The following is a 27,002-nucleotide window of genomic DNA, read 5'->3' as shown; positions in this document are numbered from 1 at the left end:
GCCCTCCTGGCCTGGGGTGCGGAACTATGCATCCTGTGTCTCGGGGCTGGCTGGCCCGAGGTGACATAACTGAAGGGATAGGCCCGAGCGAATTTCAGAGCCTACTGATCCAGGGATGGTCTGGTGTCATCTCCTCAGAAGGGAGAGGCCCAGCAACTAAAGGACCCCAGGGGAGGTCTCTTTCAGGAGAAGACCATGCGCAAGGCTGGTTTCTCTGAAGGAGCCTGAAGACTTAGTTGAAGGACGCAACCTGGATCAACACTCATATGGTATCGCCGGATCAGTTGAGAGAACCTGGTACTATATGTCAGTTCTTTAAATTTATCCACATCCCTCAGTAACGCTCAAGTGTATCTCACAAGTCTGTGGCAGAGACTTTACTGAGCACCGGCTGCTAGGCCTAGTGAGAGAAGTCTATCCAGGGGTTGTTGAATCCAGTTGTGAAACAGTTTTATTCTCTGGATGCTCTTAATATTTTCACCTTGCAATTTAAGTGCCTGAACTCACCCCTAACCCTCTACCCTCCATTAAGAAACTGTGTTTTTCTAAAATAAATAACCTAAAAGAGGATTCAGTGTCAGTTGCAATATTCTTTGGGCCATTTACCACGGGATCCCCAAGGCGGAGAAGCAAGCGGGTGAGGTAACGGTAAGCCCAAATCAAACCAGCAGCTCCTTCGTGGGTCAGTGCTACATATGCACAAAATGTTTTATGATTTCTATGATATACTGTCTATGTTACACTATTTGGAAGTCTTGTCCTGTAAAAATGAAGGACGAAAATAATGCAGTCATCACATTTCATTTGGTATGCACTAAATGTAATATATACAAGTATTTGAGCATGGTTTAACCCTTAGTTTTCTGTACTTAAAACAATTGAAGCAGAATGTCACTAATGTTTAGATTAGTCCTTCTTAAAAGCTTTATAGTAGTGGGCCTATAGTATACATTTTTGCTGCCCAAGTTAATAGGGCAGGTGCTAATATAAATCCTCACATGTTTTTAATAACATAATAGCTTCATTAAAATAATGATTGGAATTATTTGCCATGAATTGATACAAATTTCAGAATGTGATAACCTTAAACATAATTTTACACTTGATTTAATACACTTGCGGACAATTATAATAGACTCTCCAAATGTACTAATTATAAATATGCTCAACAGTACATGAACAGATATACCACATTGTACGGCTGACATGTTTCTTCTGATTTAAAAATAACAGCTCAATAATATGCAATGACTGACACCATTGAACATGGTTTAAGAAAAGGCTGTTGCTATGACAACAGGCAATATGAACCACTCCAGTGTGACAGAATTCATTCTCCTGGGATTTTCGCTATCACAAGATAAGCGCTTCTATCTATTTACTATCTTTCTTGTCATTTATCTTTTAACCCTTATGGCCAATGTGATGATTATTATACTTGTATACAGTGATCACCGCCTTCATAGCCCAATGTATATGCTTCTTGGTAATTTCTCTTTCCTTGAGATCTGCTACACAGCAGTCACTGTGCCCAAAATGCTTTCAGACCTCATTGGAGGCAATAAGTCAATTTCAGTAGCAGGTTGCATTACCCAGTACCATTTTTTTTCGCTCTGTGCTGCAACTGAACATTTTCTTCTGGTGACCATGGCTTATGACCGATACGTGGCAATTTGTTACCCTCTTCACTATGGAGGCATCATGAGCAATGCATTTTGTTTGAAACTTATTTTATCCTGTTGGCTCATTAGTGCTGTGTCTCTTACAATCCCAGCTCTATCAGTATCAGAGCTTAATTTCTGTGGGCCCAATATCATCGATCACTTCTTTTGCGAATTTAACCCTTTGTTGAAACTCTCCTGCACTGATACCTATGTTGTCCAATTTATTTTCAGCTGCCTCTCCTGGATCATAATCCTGGGATGTCTAATGTGCATTGCTGTTTCTTATACCAACATCATTTTTACTGTTATAAATATCCCTTCTAACTATGGCAAAATAAAAGCTTTTTCCACCTGTGCCTCTCATTTGCTTGTGGTGGGAATATTTTATGGTACTGTCATTTTCATTTACCTTCGCCCCACAGTGGACTCTCCATTTCATCAAAATAAAGTTGTTTCTGTATTTTACATTGTGGTGACTCCCATGCTGAATCCTATTATTTACAGTTTTAAAAATGAGTCATTAAGGAAAGCTGCTGTTAACCTGATTGAAAGAATAACAGCAAAGGGCTCTGAGAGAGAAATTTAAATATGTTTAAAGTATTTGATATTGTGCATATACGTTAATATGCAATAAACAAATATATGAATACAAGAAATGAGAATCTACTTAATGTTATAATTAAAATCCATTTTTCTTTGTTCTTGTTTTGTACTTGTATATATGTATGTATTTTTTTCTGAATGTTTTGTATTTATGTATCTGGAATGATATGGACGATTTTGTATGTATTATAAAATGTAATAAAAACAATTGAAACATAATTAAAATCTAATTGTGACCTATAATTATTGCCATGGAAGTTTACTAATTATGACAGAATGTTTCTCTTTGAGGGCTGATTTTCTAAATTATCATCAGACAATGATAACTTATCAAAGTTAAAGTAGAACTATAGAGTGTTATAACCACTGTTTATTTTTGCCTTCTTTCTTCCAATGAGTTTATTTAGCTTGTGGTCCTGTTCCATAGGAAAGTCAAGAAGTGAGAGAAAATCCCTGTAGATTAATGAAATCTCTTGGGGACCCACCAGGTCACCAGAACTAGTATCCCCATTGGAAGATGTCCCCTATATTATTTTTCTGGGGACAACCCAAAATTTGTGATTTTCCTTTTTTCTTTCACTCTCAATAATAATGATAAACAGGACAAATAGTGAGGGTGACTCTCCCTAATGGGGATACACACAGCAATAAAACCTGACAGTTTAGAAAAAAGTTGTGTCTTGTCTTGTCTAGTTATACTTCATAAGTTCACTTAACTTATTGTGAAACATGAAGTTGTATCATAATATTCAGGGCATTAGGGATGAGCTTGATGTTCGAGTTGAACATACGTTTGACTCGAACATAGGCTGTTCGCACGTTCGGCGAATACCGAACGTTATGGGCCGTTTGAGCCAAATTCGTGTGGCGCTCACGGCCCACAATGCACTGCACCATCGCAGTGCATTGCTGGCTCATGATTGGCCAAGCATGCACTGTGACCCCCGTATACTTGGCCAATCGCAGCAAGGAGAGCCATGCCTGTGCCAGGATGCCTGTGGCCAATCATAGCTCAGGCTGTGTAGTACACGCCCCACACTATATAAGGCCGCCAGCGCGGCGGCCTTGTGTAGTGTGTTGGCGTCTGTAGGAGTTAGTGGGTGTTCTCTGTGTACCTTCAACACAGTATACACCGTTAGTTATCGGCCGATTTAGCGTTCTTGCTCTTCTGTAATTGAGCTTTTAGCAATCTGCAGGAGTTTGTGGGTGTTGTCTGCGTGCCCTGACCGCAGTATACACCATTATATCCACCTATATAGCTAGCTATATTGCTCTTCTGTAATAGAGCTTTCAGTCAGTTGTAGGAGATTGTGCGTGTTGCCTGCGTGCCCTGACCGCACTATACACCATTATATCCACCTATATAGCTAGCTATATTGCTCTTCTGTAATAGAGATTTCAGTCAGTTGTAGGAGATTGTGCGTGTTGTCTGCGTGCCCTGACCGCACTATACACCATTATATCCATCTATATAGCTAGCTATATTGCTCTTCTGTAATAGAGCTTTCAGTCAGTTGTAGGAGATTGTGCGTGTTGTCTGCGTGCCCTGACCGCACTATACACCATTATATCCATCTATATAGCTAGCTATATTGCTCTTCTGTAATAGAGCTTTCAGTCAGTTATAGGAGATTGTGCGTGTTGCCTGCGTGCCCTGACCGCACTATACACTATTATATCCACCTATAAAGCTAACTATATTGCTCTTCTGTAATAGAGCTTTCAGTCAGCTGTAGGAGATTATGGGTGTTGTCTGTGTGCCCTGACCACAGTATACACCATTATCCACCTATATAGCTCTTCTCTAATTGAGCCATCTGCCATCTGCAGGAGTTAGTTGGTGTTGTGTGCCTCCAGCACAGCACAGTATACACCAGTATCTACCCTTTAATTCCTGTTCTATAATAAGGGGCATCTGCAGGAGTTAGTGGGTGTTGTGTGCCTCCAGCACAATATACACTACCCAGTTGCTGGTTTTCCCATCTCCCTTCAGGCCATTACCATGTCTGGAAGGCCAAAAAGGAGAGGCAGACAGGCACGAGCCGATAAAATAGGGCAAGCGGGCTCTGTGTCTAGGGAGAACAGTGCTGGTCGTGGACGCGGTGCATTGTCATCATCAGCACTTGGCCATGGGACACGCTTGTCCTTATTTTCGGCAGCTGGACGTGTTGAGCTGCATCATGCCGAAGACTTGGTAGAGTGGAGGACCAAGCCCTCTTCATCCTCCTCATCCTCTCTCACCCAGGCTCAGGGTACAAGCAAAGCAGCTGCCAACGCATCGTCTTCCCTCATCTCAATGTCATCATCAGTGACTCCTTCCCTAGACCCACCACATCCTCCTGAGGAGTCCCCTGAACTCTTTGAGCACAGTGTTGGGTACATGCTCCAGGAGGATGCCCAGTGTTTTGTAGGCTCTGATGATGATACTCAGCTAGAGGAAGGCAGTAGCGTGAGCGCAGAGTGAGGTGATGCTCAAGAAGGACAGCAATCTGAAAGTAATGTTCCACAAGCTGCAGCATACTGCAAGGTTTGCTCCAGCGATGAAGAGGGAGGGGATGATGAGGGCACTGACTCCACGTGGGTGCCTGGTAGGAGAGAGGAGGAGGAGGCACATCTCCAAGGAGGATGGATGCCCTCTGGAGGCCAGCTTAGGGGCAGCACACCGACTGAATCCCACCGCAGAGCTCCGACTGTGCAGGGCGCTGCCTCTGCGCCTTATTCTAAAAGTTCTTTGGTGTGGGCCTTTTTTGAGATGAGTGCATCAGATCGCACCTCTGCTATTTGCAACATATGTCTCAAGCGTATCTCGCGTGGCCATAACATCACCCGCTTGGGCACCACATCCTTGACCAGACATATGTTGACCTGCCATGCAGCTCGTTGGCAAGCGTACCTCAAAGACCCACACCAAAGAACAAAGCGGACCTCTCCTTGCTCCTCATCAGCTGGGATCTCCAACCCCACTAGACCTTTAGTCCTCTCTGAAACCTGCTCTGAGAGAAATGAAGGTGTACAATTAGGTGTGTCACAGCCAAGTGCTTGCGGGCACTCTGCTAGCAGTACACCCACGTCCGATTATAGCAGGCAAATTTCCTTGCCCCAGCTGCTGGACCATCGAAAGAAGTTCACTCCCAGCCATCCACATGCCCAGCGGTTGAATGTTAGCTTGGCTAAATTGCTAGCACTTCAACTGCTGCCTTTTCAGTTGGTAGACTCGGCCCCCTTCCGTGAGTTTGTACAATGTGCGGTTCCTCAGTAGCAGGTCCCCAAACGCCATTTTTTCTCACGGAAGGCGATTCCGGCTCTCTACCGGCATGTGGAAGGCAATGTCCTCTCCTCACTGGACAGGGCAGTCAGCGGTATGGTGCATATTACTGCTGACTCATGGTCCAGCAGGCATGGACAGGGACGTTACCTGTCTTTCACGGCCCATTGGGTCACTCTTCTGGCAGCTGGGAAGGATGCAGGACAAGGTGCAGTAGTGTTGGAGGTTGTTCCGCCACCACGCCTCCAAAATGCTACTACTGGTTGTGACACACCTCTCTCCTCCACCCCCTCCTCTTCTTCTTCCTCCATGGCCTCTTCCAGTGCTCTGTCCTCAGAACCAGCGGTGCTCCGTAGGCGTTCAAGGGGCTACGCAAGTATGCAGGCAGAACGATGCCATGCCGTGCTTGCGCTGGTTTGTTTGGGGGACAGGAGCCACACTGGGGCAGATATTTTGTCAGCTCTGCAGGGGCAGGCCGAGAGGTGGTTGATGCCATGCCAGCTTAAGCAAGGAATGGTGGTTTGCGATAATGGGACCAACCTCCTCTCCGCCCTCCGACAGGGACAACTGACCCATGTGCCCTGTGTGGCTCACGTCCTTAACCTGGTGGTGCAGCGGTTCTTGGGCAGGTACCCAGGCCTGCAGGATGTCCTCAAGCAGGCCAGGAAAGTCTGTGTGAATTTCCGCCGATCATTTAATGCCTGTGCTTGGCTGGCTGAGCTCCAAAAGGAGTTGAACCTGCCCAAGAACCGCCTTATATGTGACATGCCCACCAGGTGGAACTCAACGATGGCCATGGTGCAGCGGCTGCACACGCAGCAGAGGGCCATCAATGAGTACCTGTGCGACTACTGCACCAGGACAGGGTCAGGGGAGCTCAGTTTTTTGTCACCACGCCAGTGGGGCATGATCAGGGATGCATGCACTGTCCTGTCACCGTTTGAGGAGGCCACAAGGATGGTGAGCAGTGACAGTGCTTGTCCACCTGTTGGAGCATACGCTGCGTGGAATAAAGGACAGGGCACTTGAGGCAGAATAGAGGCAGGAAGAGGAGGACTTCCTTGCCTCTCAAGGCCCCCTTTATACAGACAGTGTTTCTGCTATCCCACCCATCACACAGGAAGAGGACGAGGAGGAGGAGGAGGATGATTGTGTCAGCATGGAGGTGGAGGCTGGCACTCAGCATCAGCAGCAGCAGCAGTCCTGTAGGGATGATTTACAGTCCCAAGAAACCCGTGGACTTGTACGTGGCTGGGAGGAGGTAGCTGCAGATCATGTTGTCCTTAGTGACCCAGAAGACTCCGGACCGAATGCCTCAGCTAACCTACCCTGCATGGCCTCCCTGATCCTGCAAAGCCTGTGGAAGGATCCTCGTATTCTTCGGATCAAGGAGAGGGACCATTACTGGCTGGCCACTCTCCTTGATCCACGGTACAAGAGTAAGGTTGCCGACCTTATCTTGCCATTGCAGAGGGAGCAGAGGATGAGACATCTCCGGGAGGCCTTGCTGAAAGGTCTGTGCAACTCGTTCTCAGAGACTGTGAGGTTACAAACTCCTGGTCCTGGACAACGTGTTGCTGAGGCATCGGCCAGAAGGAGCGGTGGAGAAGGTGGCCGTCAGACCGATGCGTTCAGACAATTTTTTAGTCCGCAGCCCCAAGGTATGATTGGTTCCAGCAACCATCGCCAGCGTCTGATTTACATGGTGCAGGAATACCTAGGGGCAAGGTCAGACTTGGACACCTTTCCCACCGAAAATCCTCTGGCTTACTGGGTCTTGAGGATGGATCACTGGCCAGAGCTTGCACCGTATGCAATTGAGCTACTGGCCTGTCCTGCATCCAGCGTTCTTTCGGAACGCACCTTCAGTGCTGCTGGTGGCTTTGTTACCGATCACAGGGTGCACCTGTCCACTGATGATCGACTGACCTTCATAAAGATGAATCAGTCTTGGGTCACCCACAGCTACCAACCCGCTGAAGCTGATGTAACCGAATAATTTTTTTTTTAAATATCACATCCCTTCAAGACTGCCTATGCTGATGCTAAGTGACTGTCCTTTTATATTGACTGTCTATACTCTTCCTCCTCTGCTGATATCTTGGAAGAACATTTTTGGTTCTGGGTGATGCCACCAGCCCAATTTTTCAGCCCCTGTTTAACAGGGGCGTTTAATTACAATTTTTGATGCAATGCTTTGCAGCAGGGCTCATTCCTGCACCACAACTAGAGTATAGGGGAGAGGTTGCAGTGTCGTGGCACCAGCACCCGTGCCACCAGCCCAATTTTTCAGCCCCTGTTTAACAGGGGCGTTTAATTACAATTTTTGATGCAATTTTTTGCAGCAGGACTCATTCCTGCACTACAACTAGAGTATATGGGAGAGGTTGCAGTGTCGTGGCACCAGCACCAGTGCCTAAGGCCCATTTTTCAGCCCCTTTTTAACAGGGGCGTTTAATTAAAAATTTTGATGTAATGCTTTGCAGCCGGGCTCATTCCTGCACTACAACTAGAGTATATGGGAGAGGTTGCAGTGTCGTGGCACCAGCACCAGTAATTACAATTCTTGATATAATATTTCACAGTAAGGCCCGTTCCTGTGCCCACCGAGCGTAACTGTGAGGACTTATAGTGTTGTGGCACCAGCACCAGCACCCCAACCACCAAAGGCCCAATTTTTCTACCACTGTTCAACAATGGCATGTAATTACAATTCTTGATATAATCGTTCACAGCAGGGCGCTCCGGCGCCCACCAAGAGTCACTTTGAGAGCTTACAATGTTGTGGCAACACCAACACCTTGTTCCGCCATTTCTGCAGAGCATATAGGGCAGGCCCCTACTTTCAAACATCCAACTTACAAATGTCTCCTACTTGCAAACGGAAGGAGACAACAGGAAGTGTGATGAAAAAAGATGGACGGCAAAACAAATTATATAGGGGTGATAACCCTTCCCTATGTTTTCCAAAAAGCTTAAAAATAGATTTTTTGACTGGAGCTACACTTTAAAAATGTACCAGTTCCAAATTACAAACAGATTCTACTTAACACAACAAATCTACACAGTCCCTGTCTTGTTTGCACCGCCTGTATACTGCTGTTCTGAGTATATAGGGCCTGGGGGCCCCACGTCTTTCCTATTTTTAAATATGGGTACGGGGTTCCCCTTAATATCCGTACAAGACCCAAAGGGGCTGGTAATGGGCAGGGGGGGCTACCCATGCCATTTTTCTCAATGATTTTCATCCATATTGCCGGAACCAGATATTACATTAAAAACACAAGCAGTTTTAAATGACTTTTTTTCCGTTAAATGTAATTTTGTGCAGGGACTGTTCTAAACATGGGAAACACGTGGCACTTCACAGGCATACTATAGACACCCCCCAGGCACGATATTTAAAGGAATATTTCACTTTTTTTTCACTTCAGTATTTACGACCACTCTGTCCAAAAAGATATCTGCAATAACCTTAAACCACTCTACGGAGGAAACACTCAACAGCCTGAACAGGGCCTTACTGCAATCAGCAGACTCGGTAGCACCAAAAGGCAGGGCACTCTTCAGGAAGAAAAATGCTGGATGGTTTAATAGCTCCCTCTCCGTACTAAAGCAAGAACGCAGAAGAGCGGAAAGAACATGGAGAAGAAATCCCACCGAGGAAAACCACTTTAACTATAAAGGTATCACAGAGAATTATCGGAAATCAATCTTCAAAGCTAAAAAGGACCACTTCTCATACACAATCGTAACGGCCGCAAACCAACCACTGGAACTGTTTAATCTAGTCAATCTATCAATGAATCCAGTGTGCCTAGAACCCCCAGTAAGTGAATCCCAGGATTACTGTGACAAACTGTTGTATTTTTTCATCAATAAAGTCAAAACCATCAGGGAAACAATCTGTCAGAAGAAAACATCAGACCTCAGCCAGAAAACACATAAAGAGGATGTCTGCACCAACACTCCCCAACCGCCAAGATTTTCACTATCCCCGATTACCGCAGACACCGCAAAAAACATCCTTAATAAACTGCGTGACAGTACCTCACCTATTGACATCATCCCCACTAAACTACTGAAAGAATGCTCCGACATCGTGGCTCCAACCATAACCCACCTCATAAACCATTAATCGAAGGGATTGTTCCCAGCATACTCAAACAAGGCATTGTCAAACCTCTACTCAAAAAACCAAACCTGGACCCTCAGGACCCAAACATCCGCAGGCCAATTACAAGCCTCAATACCATTTCCAAGATCATGGAGAAAGCAGTAGTACATCAGCTACAACTCCACCTGGATACTAACAAACTCCTGGACCCACTGCAATCAGGCTTCCGCCCAGGTCATGGAACAGAAACAGCACTCCTGAAGATCTGGGATGACGCCCTCGAAGCAGCAGATGACGGAGAGCCGAGTCTCCTCGTACTGTTAGACCTAAGTGCAGCGTTTGATACAGTAGATCACAACACTCTACTCGTCCGCCTCACAGAAGTAGCCGGAGTCCAAGACATAGATCTCCAATGGTTCGCGTCCTTCCTAGGAAATCGGTCACAGACAGTGAAACTAGGAAAATACTTCTCCGAATCTCGGGCAGTCACCTGCGGGGTCCCTCAAGGCTCTCCTTTGTCACCCGTTCTCTTTAACATTTACATCTGCCCACTGCTCCAAATCATCAGATGCTCAGACCTCTGCTTCCACTCGTACGCTGATGACACACAACTTTATTTAAGGATCAATGGGAAAAAAGATCACCAACAACAACTTGAAAATTGCCTCAGATCAATAGAGGACTGGATGACCACCAACTCCCTCCAACTGAATGAATCAAAAACAGAGCTGCTTATCTTGCACCCAAATCATAAACCCGCAACCAAAACCCCCTGGTCTCCAATAACTGTCTTTGGGCAGGCTATCTCCCCAAAAACCAAAGCCAAGAGTCTCGGGGTTATTTTAGACACACAAATGTCAATGGATGCGCAAATAGGAGCAGTAGTCAGGGGATCTCACCATCTGCTGCGCATGCTTCGCAGACTCATCCCTTTTATCCCAAAGAATGACAAGGCAGTGGTAGTTGGAACAATCATCAATTCGCGACTGGACTACGCAAACTCGCGTTACATAGGATTACCTCAATATCAACTTGCGCGATTACAACTTATCCAAAACACGGCAGCAAGGCTGATAACAGGAAAAAAACCGTGGGAATCCATCTCTCCTTCGCTGAGGAGCTTACATTGGCTAACTGTAAAAAATCGGATCACGTTCAAAACCCTTTGCCTCACCCATAAATGCGTGCATAGAGAAGCTCCTCAATACCTAATGGAGAAAATACATCATTACACACCAAACCGCAGTCTTCGATCAGCTAACAAAAACCTCCTCCTCGTGCCCAAAGCCTGGTATAAATCCAAGGGGGATCGAAGATTTGCTGTCCAAGGGCCCCGGCTATGGAATGCTCTACCAATCGACATCTGTCTGGAAGAAAATCATCCTGGCTTTTAGGAAAAAACGTAAGACCTTCCTCTTTTAGCTGATGATCAAAGCTCGCCACAGCGCCTAGAGGCGATTCAGTTCGCATTGTGCGCTATACAAGCATTTCATTTATTCATATTTCATTCACTTTAATCGTTATTAAAATCAGTGCTCCCGCCAAAACTGACATTTTTAAAAACATTTTAGGCATTGACCCATGTCCCCTGGGGCAGGAGCCAGGTCTCCAAACCCTTTTTAGGACAGTATCTTGCATATTAGCCCTTAAAATTAGCACTTTTTATTTCGAACGTTCGAGTCCTTTTGATTTCAATGGGGTTCTAAAGTTCGTACGAATTTGCAGTCCGTTCGAAAGTTCTGATGCGAACCGAACCGGGGGGTGTTCGGCTCATCCCTACGGGGCATATTCATTCCCTTGTACATGTTTGGGTATTCAAAGCTGATGATTTATTGAAAAAGTAAAGTACTTTTCAAAGTAACATATCGAATAAGGTAAGGTAGTGTTCAATTCAAATGTCTAATCACGTTCAAATAATAATTCAATTTTTTTTTTCTGGCACTGTCTTTGTTGAGGCATTATCCAGGATCAGTATTTACTTCCTAGATTGACATGCTAGCTCAGAGATGGCAAAATCCTGATATCTTTGCAGTTCTCACAGTAGCAGCTACAAATACTATAGTGTTGTTGCATTTATAGAAAGATCCTCAAGATACTACCTATTAAAAACTTATTATATGTACATTTCTATCAAAAAGAAAACATTAGGGTGGGGGGGATGGGAGCATATCGGCAAAACAATAATATTAAAACCTAATGCTTAAAAACCTAATTTCGCTCAGCCATCACCCTATTATTATGAGGACAAGGGCCTCTTCCTGACAACCGTGGCCGTTGGTTGTCGGGGTCTGCAGGTTGGGGGGCTTATCAGAATCTGGGAGCCCCCTTTAATAAGGGGGCCCCCAGATTCCGGCCTCCTACCCTATGTGAATGAGTATGGGGTAGGATGTACCCCTACCCATTCACCTGAGGGGAAAATGTGTACATAAAAAAACTGTTTTTTAAAGTACTTTATTAGACAGCTCCGGGGGTCTTCTCGCCAGGCTCCTCCGCTATCTTCTGCTCTTTTTCTAGCTCTTTTACTAGCGGAGAAGCTTGGCTTTCTTCTTCAACGCCACCCGGGGGTCTTCTTCTGACTTCGGGGGTCTTTTTCCGACTTCGGGGGTCTTGTCCCGCTCTTCGGTTCTTCTTGCCGGGCCTCCGCTTTCTTCTTCCAGCTCTTTAACTAGCGCTGGCCTGGTCTTTTCTTCTTCTTCTTTTTTGCTCTCTCCAGCCCGCAGATCCCGACAACCAATGGCCAGGGTTGACGGGAAGAGGCCCTTGCTCTCATCAACATGGGGACAAGGTGCTTTGGGGTGGGGGGGCTGCAGGCATGTTCGCTCATTCAGAAAGTCCAGCTGCAAAGTCCGGTGGGTTGTCCACCGGACTAAGTCCGTCGGATAGTCTGTTCATATGTACGCAGCAGTAGACCCACTGTAAATGATCATATGAAAAATCATTTGCAACACTCTTGTAGAGGAAAAAAAAATTAGTTTCTTCATGAATTAATGTCAATTCCAAGAGAAAATCCTATGGATAATGAGGATTAAAGAAAACTTCACATAGGGTCACTGTCCCGGGCATCCGCAACTTGTGCTGTGCATGGAACAACTCCAGCTATATTTATATATAAACAGTCTGCGGAACATCATATGGTTGTAGGAGTGGAAGATCAGAACAAAACAGGCAATGGTCCAGAGGCGGTGTGCATCAAGGCTTGTTGTGTAGTAATTGTGTAGTATATGCCACTAAAAGGTTTTTAAGCATTAGGTTTTGATACAAATACTATAGCTGTTGACTTTTTTTAAACTAAAACTAGGGAGGGCCATGCTGAAGCGATTGAATCAACATATCATTAGATTAGAACTGAAGTCGATTCCCCTGATTCCAATGTTGACTTTGTAATAGGCAAAAAAATGGTTTGTAGTATATGAACCTGGTTGGTATCCTATAACATTCTGGACCTCTGAATTTTGCCCATGAGCACATCCATCTGATAAAGTCATCAATCTAGTGCAGAGCTCACTTTATCTTCCTTCTATAAGTCCCTTAGGCTACTCTGACCAGAGATACTGCTATTGTCTTAACTGACAGTGCAAGTCTTCTTCTGATACTGCCAGACCTGAAGAGGCCACTGTCTGACCTTCTAGAGAAGGACCACTTCCATGTATTTCTTTCACATAGAGTCCATTACTCCAGCTTGTGGTGACGCTTGACATTTTAATTTTGATATGCCAGAAGGGTGATTCCTTGACCCAGAAGCAAAGATGCAGACCTTTGTCTGGTGCTGGTGAAGAAGAAACCAGAGCCATTTTGTTTGAATATGGTAGCAATAAGGTAGTTTACTGCTTGGCGCTTGGATCTCTGAAAGCCTTCTCAAAGTCGTGATATCCTTAAGAAATACTACTTTGGTGTCACTGAACCTATTGAGGTAGTCCTGTTCAGAAGAATGACCCTAGTTGCAGTTGGGAGCAGAGGATTTATCCTGAAATTCTGCAAGATTTTCCATGTTCTAGTATACCTGAAGTTTGCCGCCGGTTCCCCCGGCTTCCACCAGGTTTCAACGAATGAAGGCGAGATCCTGCAATGAGCCTTTCTAACTTGGTCTCCCAGTTGTTAGATGTAACGTGGCTGAATTTGGATACACTTGGCTCTGCTGTGCAAGGTCTGAGATCTCAGGAAAACTAAAATAGGAGGAACTTGGGCCAAAGACTGTACTTTGAGAACACCATGCCTGTAAGGCCACCAGATCATTGCCCTTATCCCAGCTGTATGACTACGGATCCTGGTTGAACTAGACGGACTTGTGTCCCTTTTTTCAACCTGCCCAAACATGCACTATGATTCTGATGAGGGGCTTAGAGATCACGAGTCTGGTGGCTATACAAGCAAACCTGCTGACCCAGCTGGATGTTAGTAGATCCACTGCTTCCACTTCTGGGAAGCTCCTCTTGCAGGAATGACTTCCATTCCTGACAATTGAGTTTACTGCCAGGTTGAGATTCATTTAACTGCTTGTTGGTATAGGGCAACCATTCTCAGCCAGGGTTCCTTGGACCACTGGAGTTCCTTGAGCTGTGGATGATGAACTACCTTTTTGATGGTGCCTACAGCATTCAAGGTTCCGCATCACTTCGCAAAGCCAGCAGCATGACACACAATATATTTTAGCTGTCTCTAAGGGTGGCATTCTGAGCACACTTTTAAGGGAACATTCTTCCTATTGACCACCCTTGACATCCAAGGCTTCATATTTTACCGTATCCGACAGGAAGTTCTGAGACACTAGAATACAGAGCGAAGAGATGGGACAGGTTTTACCATTGGCAAACCTGAATAGGAGATTACCTATAACTGTCTGTTTGGAGCATACCTGAGGCCTCCTAGGCTATGTTGCCCAAATTACTTCCCTACTTGGGAATCACTGTCCCCCTGCTGTTGAACACTTCGTCCTCCACTAGCCTATGTCATTGACTTGAGCTAGGAGGTCACCGAGGTGAATAGACTTTAATGATTGTTATGTCTGGAAGCTTATGAAAGTTGATAAGATTAACTATCCTTAGCCACCATCAATGGGACTAGTCTCATATGTGGGGTAATCTTCCCTGGAAATAGGAAGCAAAATCTTTCATAAAAAAGAAAATTAGAAGATCCCCCAGGGTTTTTTTAGGGGCATAATAATATATTGGTCAGAGAGAGTAAAAATATAATAAAATAATTTATTCATGCAAACAATGAGATTGCAGGTCATACATTTTTTTAAATATACAAACTCTGGTTACAGGCATATCTCAAAAAATATTTCATTGAATTAGCTATACAATGCATTTCAAGTAAAGATTTAGTTAATTGACATTCACATGAATACTTTGACATGTTTCGACCAATGCTGTTGCGGTCTTCTTCAGGGATTTGTATTCTAGTGAGATATAGCAAAAAAAAAAGGGAATTTCCATTGTTCCAACACTTTAAGGCGTACTGACAACTATATGTATTTAATATTATTAATATATTTAACACTAGAAAGATGAATTCTGAACAAAATGTCACATATCCTGCTAAGAACCAAATAGCCTTGACTACTGAAGTGCACTCAAACATAGGCCATACCATAATCCTTAATGGTAGTATGAATCTTCATTTCCATTGCTGTTTCCATGTTTCTGCGAAGGCTATCGCATCATCCGCTGGCAGACTGGTACTTCTGGCTGGCCTGATGAAGCTTACTTGGCTTGGCCAACTGTCTCTGCCATAAGAGTTGGGCTTTACAGAGGGGATCTTGCCTCCTCTGCTATCATGAAGACACATCTGGCCAATCTGTTGAACGCTCTTTGGCCTGCTGTTTTTTTGAGGCAGGAGGTACCCTTTAAACAGACTCAGCTGTTTGATTAGCTTAGTACCTGCGCCTTAGCGACTAGACATCCACCCAGTCAATTTTCACTTGAGTGAACCCATCTGCCGCTGTTTTTTTTTTTTCATATATAATCTTTATTTTATATTGTCAGAAAAGTAAACACAGTGCAACATGACAGTTACATAAAACACAAATGAGACAGACATTAGGGGGGGATTTCGAGTGGCATGCAGTACAGATGTCTTAAAGAGAGCAGCATAAAGTGAGTACGCCTCATATGATATGATCAAGTTGTTCCCCCATTATGGGGGGGGGGGGGGGGTTACAATGCAGAGACCTTTATCTCTATGCAAAGTCAAGCTTTAATTACAAAATATAGCCATTATAGAATTGAGCAAACGCACCCATTCGGGGTGACATGGGACCTGGGTTGACTATCAGTGCATAGGGACCAACGGCCGGGCAGCGTTCAGAAGGTGTGGTAGAACTTATTTACTGTAGGTACGTAGAGGAGTGGGTGGCACGTGCAGCAGGAACACCATGGGTGAGTCTGGCATGTCTACATCTGTAATGGTCTTAATCTGTTGCCTAATACCTTGCCAGAAAGGCTGCAGCAGCGGGCACTCCCACCAAATATGTAGGAACGTGCCTCGGAGCCCACAGCCTCTCCAGCATACAGCCCAGGCTGTAGGGACAATCCTAGCTAGAGTTGTGGGAACTCTGTGCCATCTTGTCAGCAGCTTAAAGCTATTTTCTTGCATTTTAGTATCCACTGAGCTCTTGTGAGTTAGCCGATATAGGTGGTCCAGTTGGGCTTCTGTAAACATATGCTGCAGGTCTCTCTCCCACTCTCGAATGTATGTTGGTTTATTTCGGGATTCCGCACTCTGCAACATGTCATAAAGTACTGAGATAGAATGAGGGACGGGGTCAGCGGATTTACACAGCTTTTCAAACGGGGTCATAGAGGAGGGAGGTCTGATACAGTGTGGCAGACTACTAATAAAGTGTCGTAGTTGTCTATAGCGCCACTCGTCCAGCGGGAAGCAGCCAAATTGGGAGCGAAGCCAGTCCAAAGAGACTAGGCCTTGTTCATGTACGAACCTCCCACATCATGTCTCTCCATCCCGTGCCCATATGCCAAAATAGGGGAGATGTTCCCCCTGACTAAACCAGGGGAAGCCTCCAAGAGGTGCGAGTGGGCATGTCGGTTGAGACAGTTGCTCCCACATATTCAATTTGTGCCATAACCTCAGCACGTGGACAGAGACCGGGGGCACAAAGTCCGAGAAGCCTCGACTTTCCCGGGGGAGCCATGGGGTGTGTGACAAATTACGTCCCGCCAGGCACTTTTCAAGGGGTACCCATGATTTTGTCATAGTATGGTGTTGCCAGTCTAGGACCCTCTGCAGAGCGACTGCTTCATAGTACCCACGAATGGAGGAAACTACCAATCCCCCGTACCTCTTTGGACGTTGCAGAGTACGGAGGACTGTTGAAAGCCAAGAACAAAGATTTAGGGAGCGCTATAGGTACCATCAGAAGGTAGAACAGAATTCTCGGCAGTACATTAATTTTCAAGATTCTGACTCAGCCCATTCACGAGAAGGTGGTGCGATCCCATTGCAAAAGATCTGTTTTAATTTTATTAATTAGGTGGGCGAAGTTGCAGGTATATAGTGCATATTTGGTGGGTAAGTATATGTATTTTAAAGATGAGGAGCACCAAGTGAACGAAAAGGAGGCTTGTAATTGAGCGTGCATCATCGGGGGGACGTCTAGGGGGAGAATTTCAGATTTGTTGTAATTGATTTTGACCCCACTATGAATCCCCTAATGTCTGGGTTGGATCGTGTCCTATTAAGCAGGGGTTCCAAGGTAAGGGCAAAGATCAGGGGTGACAGGGGGCATCCCTGTCTTGTCCCATTATTTATAGGGAAGGGGTCAGACAGCATCCTGTTCACCTTAACCCGGGCTTCTGGGGAGCTATATAGGGAACCAATCCACCGAAGCATGTTGTGCCCCAGACCTAGTCTAGACAGCACCACCCGGAGGTAGTCCTAGTCCACCCTGTCAAATGCCTTTTCGGCATCCGTAGACAGTAAGAGACAGGGTGAACTGGGCCGCTGTATGTCCGCCCAGTGAATCAGCTGGATAGCCCTGTTGGAATTATCTCTGGCCTCCCTCCCCACAATAAAACCTGTTTGGTCTGGGTGAATTATTGTGGGCATGACAGGTTTAAGTCTATTGGCCAGAACATTTGCTAAAATGTTTATGTCTGTGTTCAACAGCAAGATCGGCCTATAGCTGCTGGGGGTGGATGGATCCTTCCCATCTTTTTGGGAGGACCATTACATGAGCCAAAAGTGCCTCACTTGGAAGCAAGGTGCCTGATGCCAGTGCATTAAAGTATATGCACATGCGGTCAGCTAAGAGAGCGGAAAACTTTCGATAATACGAATTAGTAAACCCATCCGGGCCGGGACTCTTTCCCAACAGAAGGTCTTTAATGACTGCTTCAATTTCCGATGCAGCCACAGGTCGATCAAGCTGCTTGCTAAGTTGTGTCGATATTTGAGGGGCCAGGGCTTCCTCCAGGTACTGTGATAGAAGCTCCGTTTTTTGTGAGGGAGTGTGGCCTGCTAGGGTGGTGGGCAGCTGGTAAAGTTGGGTATAGTATTCCCTGAATGCAGCTGGAATCTTAGAGGATATTGCTGTTGGGGGCCCCGTGGTGGTTTGTAATTTCTGTACATGGCCAGATGTACGTTGCCGTTTGAGGGCTCTAGCTAAAAGTCTACCACATTTGTTGCCAAACTCATCAAATTTGTGAGAAACATATCTCAATCTATCTCTAGTCCTTTTCTCTAGTAGGTCAGATAATTCTTCTCTAAGTGCCATTAGTTCTTCATACAACTGGGCAGTCAATTGGCGTTTATGTTTAAGCTCTGCAGTGCGCAATTGGGCTAATATTAACTGAAGTTCCTCACTGCACGCCTTTTTAAGTCTAGATCCCTGGGAGATTAATTTGCCTCTGACCACCACCTTATGGCCCTCCCACCTGGACGCCACCCCCGTCTCCCCCGGCACATTCTCTTTAAAATAATGAGAAATGGTATCCGAGACCCGCTGTTGAGCAACAGCATCATCCAGCAGGTTTTCGTTTAGCCGCCACGTCCAGTGACGAACATCTGGGGAAGAGGGAGCTAGGGAGACGTAGATGGGAGCATGGTCCCAGATTGTCAGCAATCCGATCGATGCACCGGAGAGTGACTCCAACAGACATTGGTCTACCATTAAAAGATCTATCTACATCTACACATTGTGCGTGGTGGAGTAGTAACTAAAGTCTTTAACTGACGGATGGAGCACTCTCCAGCAGTCGATCAGGAGATTAGCCTGTAGCATCTTGCGAAATCTTTTGAGAAAGGCGTATGAATGTGTTGAGCGGCCAGAGGAGGTGTCCATCTGGGAATCAGGGCAGACGTTAAAGTCACCCCCTACTACTAGCCTCCCTTCACGGAAGGTGGATAGTGTATCCAGCAACTTATCCAGGAAGTCTAGTTGTCTGGAGTTAGGGGCATAAAGTGCCGCAATCGTAAGCTTACGGCCAAATAGGGTGTCCTTTAAGAGTACAAATCTGCCATTTGGGTCTGCATGGTGGGCTAGGGGGAGGAAAGGACAATTTTTATGTATCGCAATGGCCACCCCGCCAGATTTAGGCCTGGAGGCCTGACGAGTTACTGAGATACCATTGATTATAGAGGTGTGTAGGGAGGCGGGGGACCAAGTCAGTTCCGAAATGAGTCTCTTGTAAAAGTAAAACATGTGCCCCCAGTCTCTTTGTCTCAAGCCACAACTTACTGCGTTTAGATGGTGAACTCAGACCGCGGACGTTGTGCGATACGATCGTCAAGTCAGCCATGACTTATTAGAAGCGACGCCACTTGAGCATATGGAAGGATAGGAGAGACCTGCAGCATATTGAGTGTTAAACCTAAGGTGTTGATAAAAACAAAACAAAAAAAAAATATGTCAGTATTGCCCACATGAAAAAGGAGGAAATAAAAAAGGTAGTACATTAACAATATAACACAAACAAAAGACAGATTGCCTCTTGGACTTAAATCCAAAACTCACGTCGACGCCCTTAGGGGTCACCCCCCCGGCCAGCCGCACCCTAAGTGGTTCAGGTGACCTGCACACCATGGACAACCTCGCCTGAGGGGTATAACTCCCAGGAGTTCACCTATGAGGGGTGAGTGGGGAGACATTGAGGAGGGGCCCTACTAAAGGGACCGGCTCTAGTGCATGAACACTCCCGTTATTCGTGTGTGGTATCAAAAAAGTAACATCAGCACAAAATCAGTCCCGACTAAGGCAGCATAGAAGAAAGGAACTCTTGCAAAAAGAAAAATTGAAGTCGGTGGGACCTCTAGAAAAACAAAAAGAAAAAAACAGGAACTGAGATTATAAAAATGACTGGGGATAAAGCAGTCCCCAAGTTCTCAAAGGCTGGGTGCGTGTGATGCTCAGCGAGCAGGTGGGAAGGTAGGCGGTTCTCATCCAGCAGTGCCAGCGGGATCGTCCTGGTGCCAGTTCCGGAGGGGCTAGTGCTGGGACAGTCAGGAATGTCCACCATGGGCAGGTCCAGGTAGTAGAGGAAGTGGGGGAGGTCCAATTTGGTTCGTAGTGTAATTTGATGTCCCTCTTTAGTAACAAAAGGCTGAAGGGGAATCCCCAGCGGTAGACTAAATGAGTGTCTTACAGGGCTTCCAGCAGTGGTTTAAGGGCCCTTCGTTGCATTAGTGTGCGTCTGGATAGGTCAAGAAATAAGGACAGCTTGGCTCTATCAAAGTCCACATGGCGAACTCCTCTAAGATGGTACATGATATGTTCCTTTAAGGTATATTTGTGTAGTTTACAAATAATGTCCCGGGGTTTGTCTGGATCATCAGAGGGGGGTCTGAGAGCCCGATGGGCACAATCTATCTCTATGCAGTCTGGGGAATCCTTGCCCAGAATTTGTGTAAATACCCCTTGAAGAGTGGGGATAATGTCTCTTGGCCCTGTGGCCTCTGGTTGGCCTCGTATACATATGTTCACCCTGCGGCTCCTATTTTCCACATCATCAAGCTGATCTAGTAAGGAGTCAATGTGTTAGTCTTGCGCCATGCTGCACATTTGTAAGGCTTGTAAGGCAGGTTGTATGTCCTCCATTGTGACCTCCAGGGTCTCCACCCTCCCCCCAATATGAGCAGTGTCAGCTTGCAAGTCCTCAATGTCTTTTCTAAAGGCCTTCTCCATCCGGGCCATGAAGCCTTCCAAGTCAGCCCACGTAGGGAGGGCCAAAATGTGGGACCTTAGATCCCCATCCCCAAGAGCCAGCTGCAGTCCCTCCTGTTTAGAAGGTGTGGATGGGGGGCTCCGGGGATTACCGGAGGGATGCGTGGTGGCCTTAGCGGAGGAGGCCTGAGGTAGCCTGTGAGGGGGGGGGGGCGATCGTGGCTCCCCCAATCATCCGGATGGCTTGGGCTGCTGAAAGGGCTCCCTTGGGAGTCCGGAGAGGAGGGTGGTGGTGGCAATGAAGGAGGATGGCGTGGTGATGGGATCGGGGACGCCATGTGTGCAGCCTGAGAGCACTCACCCGGCGCCATCTTGGATGCGGCCTTGCGGCGTCTGCTGCTGCCAGTGAAGAAGGCCTCTAACGAGCTGGAGCGGAGTCGTGGGGTTCTCCAGAGTTTGCGGGGAGGATTTCCCCCGTCCTGGCATTCTATGGGGTACTCGTCCCAGAGTAGATGCTGCTGTGTGCGGCGCTGTGCAGAGAGGGTCAGGCAGAGCTCAGCTCAGACACGTCTGCTCAATTCCATGTCTCGGCCACGCTCCCCTGTCGCTGTTTTACTGCTGCCTGATATGCAAATTGGCATAGCATCTTGTCGGGTACGTCAGCTCCCCACACTCCCCATTCTGCCCAGGATGGTCCTTATGATTTCTTTTAGCCTGCCCCTTCTGGCAGCACTTTGAATGTATAGCAGTTTAACCTACTTTAGCAGCTTGTATATTAACAGCATAATGATTCAGACACACCATGACAGCCCATGGAAAGATTACCTGTTCTGTGCAACACCCTTCCTTGACTGGTTCTAAGGGGGGGATGGGAGAGGCTCCATACCTGACAGGTGGACACCAATCCATTCCCAGGCAGCCGTCTGGAGCTCTCACTGCTACAGTGGGCCAGAAGTTACCCCAATATCATCTCACTGCTCCCTGCCGACTGAAAGCCGCCTCCAGCCACAGGAAACAAACAATGAGCCATCTTTGAAGGGGCAGCCCTGACCACAAAAAAAAACTTCCAGCATCTTTGCAAGGGAAACCAACATATCCAAAGCCAAACTAACAACAAAATGTGTGTGTGCGGCCACAACTCACCAGGGAGGAGAGACTGGATCAGTCTCAACTAACCACAAGACAGAACTGTTTTACCTGCATCCAGAGACCAGTATCCCAGCCCCCCAGTATCTGGACCTGGGGGGGTCTCCCTCGTATGGAAGCTTTACAACCGAACAGAGGGGCTTTGTCACAGGAAAGAGGCTGAACCTGTGCGGCTGGCCAGATGAATCCGGCAGGTGAGAGCAAAAATAAAAATCTTCATTAATTCACAGTTGTAACCAGTTGAGCGTTTGAGAAAAAAAAAAAAGAGAATACCGCCTAGGGGGAGGCAACTTATTTAAATATAGTATAACCAGTCCTGATTGGGCGAGAGACGGAGGCTATCCCATTCGTGTATGCTTTGTGTCAGGAAAAATGCAGCATGTTCTACTTTTTTTTTCTAAAACTGACCACACTGGTGTGAACTATACCATTGGAAGCCTATAACCTACTTTCCATGCGTGATGAAGTAAAAAACTGTATTAGGTGGTGTGAATTGGCCTTTAAAGTGGTTCTGAAATCCACTTATTCATATACAGACTTACAAGAAGGAGCAGTGTATATATAAAAATAAAACTATTTTTTGAAACACTGAAGTATGCATGGCCTTTGTAACAAGTTTGTCTATAGAGATTGTAATTTGAGCATACAAGAGTTATTGGAGTAATAGACTATGGTAAACTTTACTGTTCTTGATAGAGTGCATGTTCCAGCCCGTGGAGGGGACTGGAACAAAATATTACTCCAGAAAGAAATGCGCTGGATTAGATCTCTCAAGGCAACCACACCTCCAGGCCTTAACGAGTGTGAGAGCTTTAGACTCTTCCTGGACAGTTTTTCCTCTGGAAGAACTGATTAATTATCATACATCGTGAGTATATTATTCTACATTTCTTTGCCTCCCCACTATAATGTGTAACATATAATTGTGGATACAATCTGTTTTCTTTTTCTCTGTTTTTATTATGTCCTGTGCTCACAATTATGTTTCAATGTTAATTGGCTTAAATGATTAGCAATGAATTTTCTCCTGTTTCTAACTTTCTGTGTGGATCTTCCATTAGTGGGTTGTTTTGAATAAGGCGATTCATTTCTTTGGGTTTTCAATAATATTTTTATATATGGAAATTATGTTTGGCAATTTACAATATTTATCGTTTTTAATGGCAGAAGCACCTCTCCTTTTCCTTCCTGATTACAGGTGATTTTTCACCTGTGGAGGACCTCTTGGATTTGTATCAAAGTAGCTGTCTTGGCCAGTTTGTTTTCCAGAGACCGGAAGCAATGCGGTGATGATGCAAGTGGCAGTGACATGGTCACGTCGGTGTAACATGTATTACGTCACTTCCTTCCAACATAGTATGAGTGGTGACGTGATTGCATGTGATGACACGCATTGCGTCACTTCCTCCCGCACATGCGCAATATATTAGGGATGCCATCGGCATTCCTCAGTGCCATTCCTCTTGCTTACCGATGTGGAGCCATGCTGTCTCCTTCTCTTTGATTGCCGGTCCTTAGGAATTTCACTTTATGCTAATATTTGACACCTAGATACGGGACCTTTTGGACCAGTGTACATTTGGCTTAAGGGATTTTTCAAGTAAGTAACTTGTATTAGTCACCGGGCTAGCCTCTTAAGGAATAATATCCCAGGCTGACTCAGTATTCCCCTGGAATTGACTGGTTTTCTTCTCGGGGAATTATCATCATTTTTTGTCTTGCACTTTCCCTCCACCCTACAGTGCAAAGTTTTCCAGTGCCATCTAGGACATTTTACATCAGGCAACCAATGGATGTTGACACTTTGGGTGTCCTCTTCTGGGAGGTTTTCAATGGCCGATGCATGGTATTCTTGCCATTTGGAGGAGTACTTCTACTAAACACACATTTTTTGTAAGTGCATGTGGTTGACAATTTACATGTATATTTTTATAAAATCATATATCAAAGTTTTACTAATTTAAGCTGTTTTTTCAGAAGTGGTATTATTCCCTGAAGAAGATTTATAACAGTACACTTTGAAATGCATTGTATATCCCCCTCTGCTGTATTCCCGGCACAATCAATGATGGAGGGAACAGCAAATAGATGGGTACTCCCACTTTATGGCTAACAGTTAAATATGTAACGTTGATGACATTATTGATGTAATGTTTTATATTTTCAATATGAGATTTTGTATGCAATTTTTCTATAATAAACAAGTATTTTTCAATATATGAAGTTTTATATTTTTCCAATTGCCCATAAAATCCAATTTTTTAGGTTTATTCTTTGAACAATGTTATTGACATGATTGACTAAAAGATGAAAAGTCCAGGTGCACTTGTCATCTGAATGAGAATAGGAGTCATTTTGAAATGTCCATATACAAAGCTATTGTAAAATCATAATCCATAGTCAAAGGCTTAAGGAGAAACAAAAATAGGAGGATTATTCCTCATTTCAGTACAGTGTGTGGAGCCATGCTAATATTTCCTTCAAATCCATATTAGCACAGTGGTGTAGTGGTTAGCACTCTCACTTAGCAGCAAGAAGGGTTGCTGGTTCACATCCCAACCACAACACTACCTGGCTGGAGTTTGCATGTTCTCCCTGTGCCTGCGTGGGTTTCCTCTGTGTACTCTGGTTTCCTCCCACAATCCAAAGACATGCAGGTAGGTTAATTGGCTTCTGTCAAAAATTGGCCCTGGTATATGAATAGGGACCTTGGATTGTGGGCTCCTTGAGGGTAGGGACTGACATGAGTGTGCAATGTACAGGCATAGGGACAATTGCAGACACTCACTCAGGTTGAACTGGATGGACTTTGGTGTCTTTATTCAACCTAACTAACTATGAAACTATCCCATTAGCCAGATGCACATCCAGAACAATAGCATATTGCAAATACAGCCTAAAATAGAACCATTTTTTTCCAAACTGCATACAGCTTTTTCAGGCTTTTTGGCCACCATCGGTGCATAGAAATCATGACTTCTATGGAGTAGGGCTTGGGGGGGTCAATAAATTAGAAAGAATCAAAAAGCCCTCTAATTGAATTTGTACATAGCTTTGCAGTTCTGAATGTGCATCTGGATGATGGGACATAAAGAAATGATTTGCATAGCTCTACCCACTGTCTTGAAAATAGAAATAATCCTCTTAGTTTTGAGAACTAGGATAAAATGAGACATGTTAATAATGTTAGGCTTTACTAAATTATGCACTGATTTTTGTCAGACATTTTCAAATTTTTCAACCAGGATTTAATTTCCCCCATTTATTAAGTCGTTGTTGCCACTTTTAACAAAAAGATTTGCTTTTTTAATCAAAATTTGTCACGAATTACATTAAGCAAAACAAATACATAATACAGAAATAGCCCAACATCTGTTCTTTAATGGTAAAGTTCTTTACTGTAAATTGTTTAATATTTATCAATCAGTGAGTAATAGATGGTCTGAATTTCATCCAACATTCATCCATTTTTAACCTTGCAACATATTCAAATTATTGCATGGTTTAAAGTGGGGAGAAGAGAGGGGCAAAGAAATTTGCTCTGCCCACCTATTGGACCTTGGCAGACTAATGGCACGTACACACGTAGCGGACTATCCGGCAGACTTAGTCTGGCGGACTTCCCGCCGGACTGTCCGCCGGACTTTCCGAATGAGCTACTTGCCCACACACGGCACTTTTTTCAGCGGACTAATACGGCGTACTAAGTCCATCGGACTATCCGCCGTACTTTTGAAATGAACGGACTCGCCCACACACGCGGAGGAAAGTCTGCTCATTTTGAGCGCGTCTCCAGGTAGCCGGGGCCAGCGAAGGAGGCGTCGCTGGCCCCGTTACCTGGTATGGACTTAAAGGGGAACCCCTACGCCGAAAAATCGGCGTGGGGGTCCCCCCCCCCAGGTCCACATCAGACCCTTATCCGAGCATGCTACCCAGCCAACCAGGAAAGGGGGTGGGGACGAGCTCCCTCCTGATCCATACCAGGCCGTACATAGGGGGGTGCCTTGGGGAAGGGGGGCCGCGCGGCCCCCCGACCCCAAAGCACCTTGTCCCCATGTTGATGAGGACAAGGGCCTCTTCCCGACAACCCTGCCCGTTGGTTGTCGGGGTCTGTGGGCAGGGGGCTTATCGGAATCCGGGAGCCCCCTTTAATAAGGGGGCCCCCGGATACCGGCCCCCCACCCTATGTGAATGAGTATGGGGTACGATGTACCCCTACCCATTCACCTGTGAAAAAAAGTAAAAAAACAAAACAAAACACACAAGCGTTAAAATAGTTTATTGCACAGCTCCGGGGGTCTTCTGTCCGTCTTCGGGGGTCTTCTCACCAGACTCCTCCGCTATCTTCTGCTAGCTCTTTTACTAGCGGAGGAGCCCGGCTTTTTTCTTCGCCACCGCCGCCCTCTTCTTCCGACTTTGGGGGTCTTGTCCCCCTCTTCGGTTCTTCTTGCCGGGCCACCGCGCCTTCTTTTAAAAGCGGTGGCTCGGTCTTCTGTCGCCGCTGTCGCCGTCTTCTGTTCTTCTCTTCTTCTCTTCAGACGTTACCTCGTCACTGCCTCCGCTCACAATGGCAGGGACGCGGCGCACGGCGACTTATATAGGGACATCCCGGATGATGTCCCCGCCCATTATGATGTCACAGTCCCAGAGGATGCTCTATGTTTGTCTCTGTTACCGACCTTGGTGGACGATTCCTGTCTGCTTGTGACCTTGACCTTTTGGCATGTCCCTGATCATCCCTGTCTGCCTGTGACCCTGAACCTTTGGCGTGTACTCTGTTGTTCATGTCTGCTAGTTGCCCTGACCTCTGCCTTATCCCCTTACTATCCTTGTTGTTCCAGCCTGCTGCTACCTTCTCCTGTAGTCTACTGTGAGTGTGAGCTGTGAGAACCTAGGGGCCGCGATCTGGAGCCAGACTGCAGCAAAGTCCATCCTCACCACTGGAGGCTCTGGTGAACACCTGCTGGCTCTTAGACTCCGGGCCCTGGGGAATCTATGCTCTAGCTCCTACTGGGATCTGTGTTAGTGATCCAGTAGACCTGTGTCCTGAATCTCCCTGGGTACAATCCGCAGCAGTCAGTCCTAAGGTCC

The 27,002-nt window shown here is 45.8% G+C and overlaps 1 protein-coding gene across 1 annotated transcript; it reads left to right on the top strand.

The window, feature by feature from the left end:
* The first annotated feature begins 768 nt into the window (after positions 1 to 768).
* On the top strand, positions 769 to 2,434 carry LOC143939959 (olfactory receptor 6Q1-like). The gene has a single exon (XM_077461052.1). The coding sequence runs from the start codon at positions 1,291 to 1,293 to the stop codon at positions 2,248 to 2,250; it is 960 nt and encodes a 319-aa protein (XP_077317178.1). The 5' UTR covers positions 769 to 1,290; the 3' UTR covers positions 2,251 to 2,434.
* Positions 2,435 to 27,002: the final 24,568 nt, after the last annotated feature.

This window comes from Lithobates pipiens, unplaced genomic scaffold, assembly GCF_037356315.1.
Source record: "Lithobates pipiens isolate NorthernLeopardFrog02 unplaced genomic scaffold, aLitPip1_a1.2 Scaffold_3, whole genome shotgun sequence".
In the NCBI taxonomy this organism is placed as follows: domain Eukaryota; kingdom Metazoa; phylum Chordata; class Amphibia; order Anura; family Ranidae; genus Lithobates; species Lithobates pipiens.
This window is presented reverse-complemented; position numbering and strand designations above follow the sequence as displayed.

Coding starts and splice junctions, on each gene's coding strand:
- LOC143939959 (XM_077461052.1), top strand. CDS start 1,291: ATGACAACAGGCAATATGAACCACTCCAGTGTGACAGAATTCATTCTC.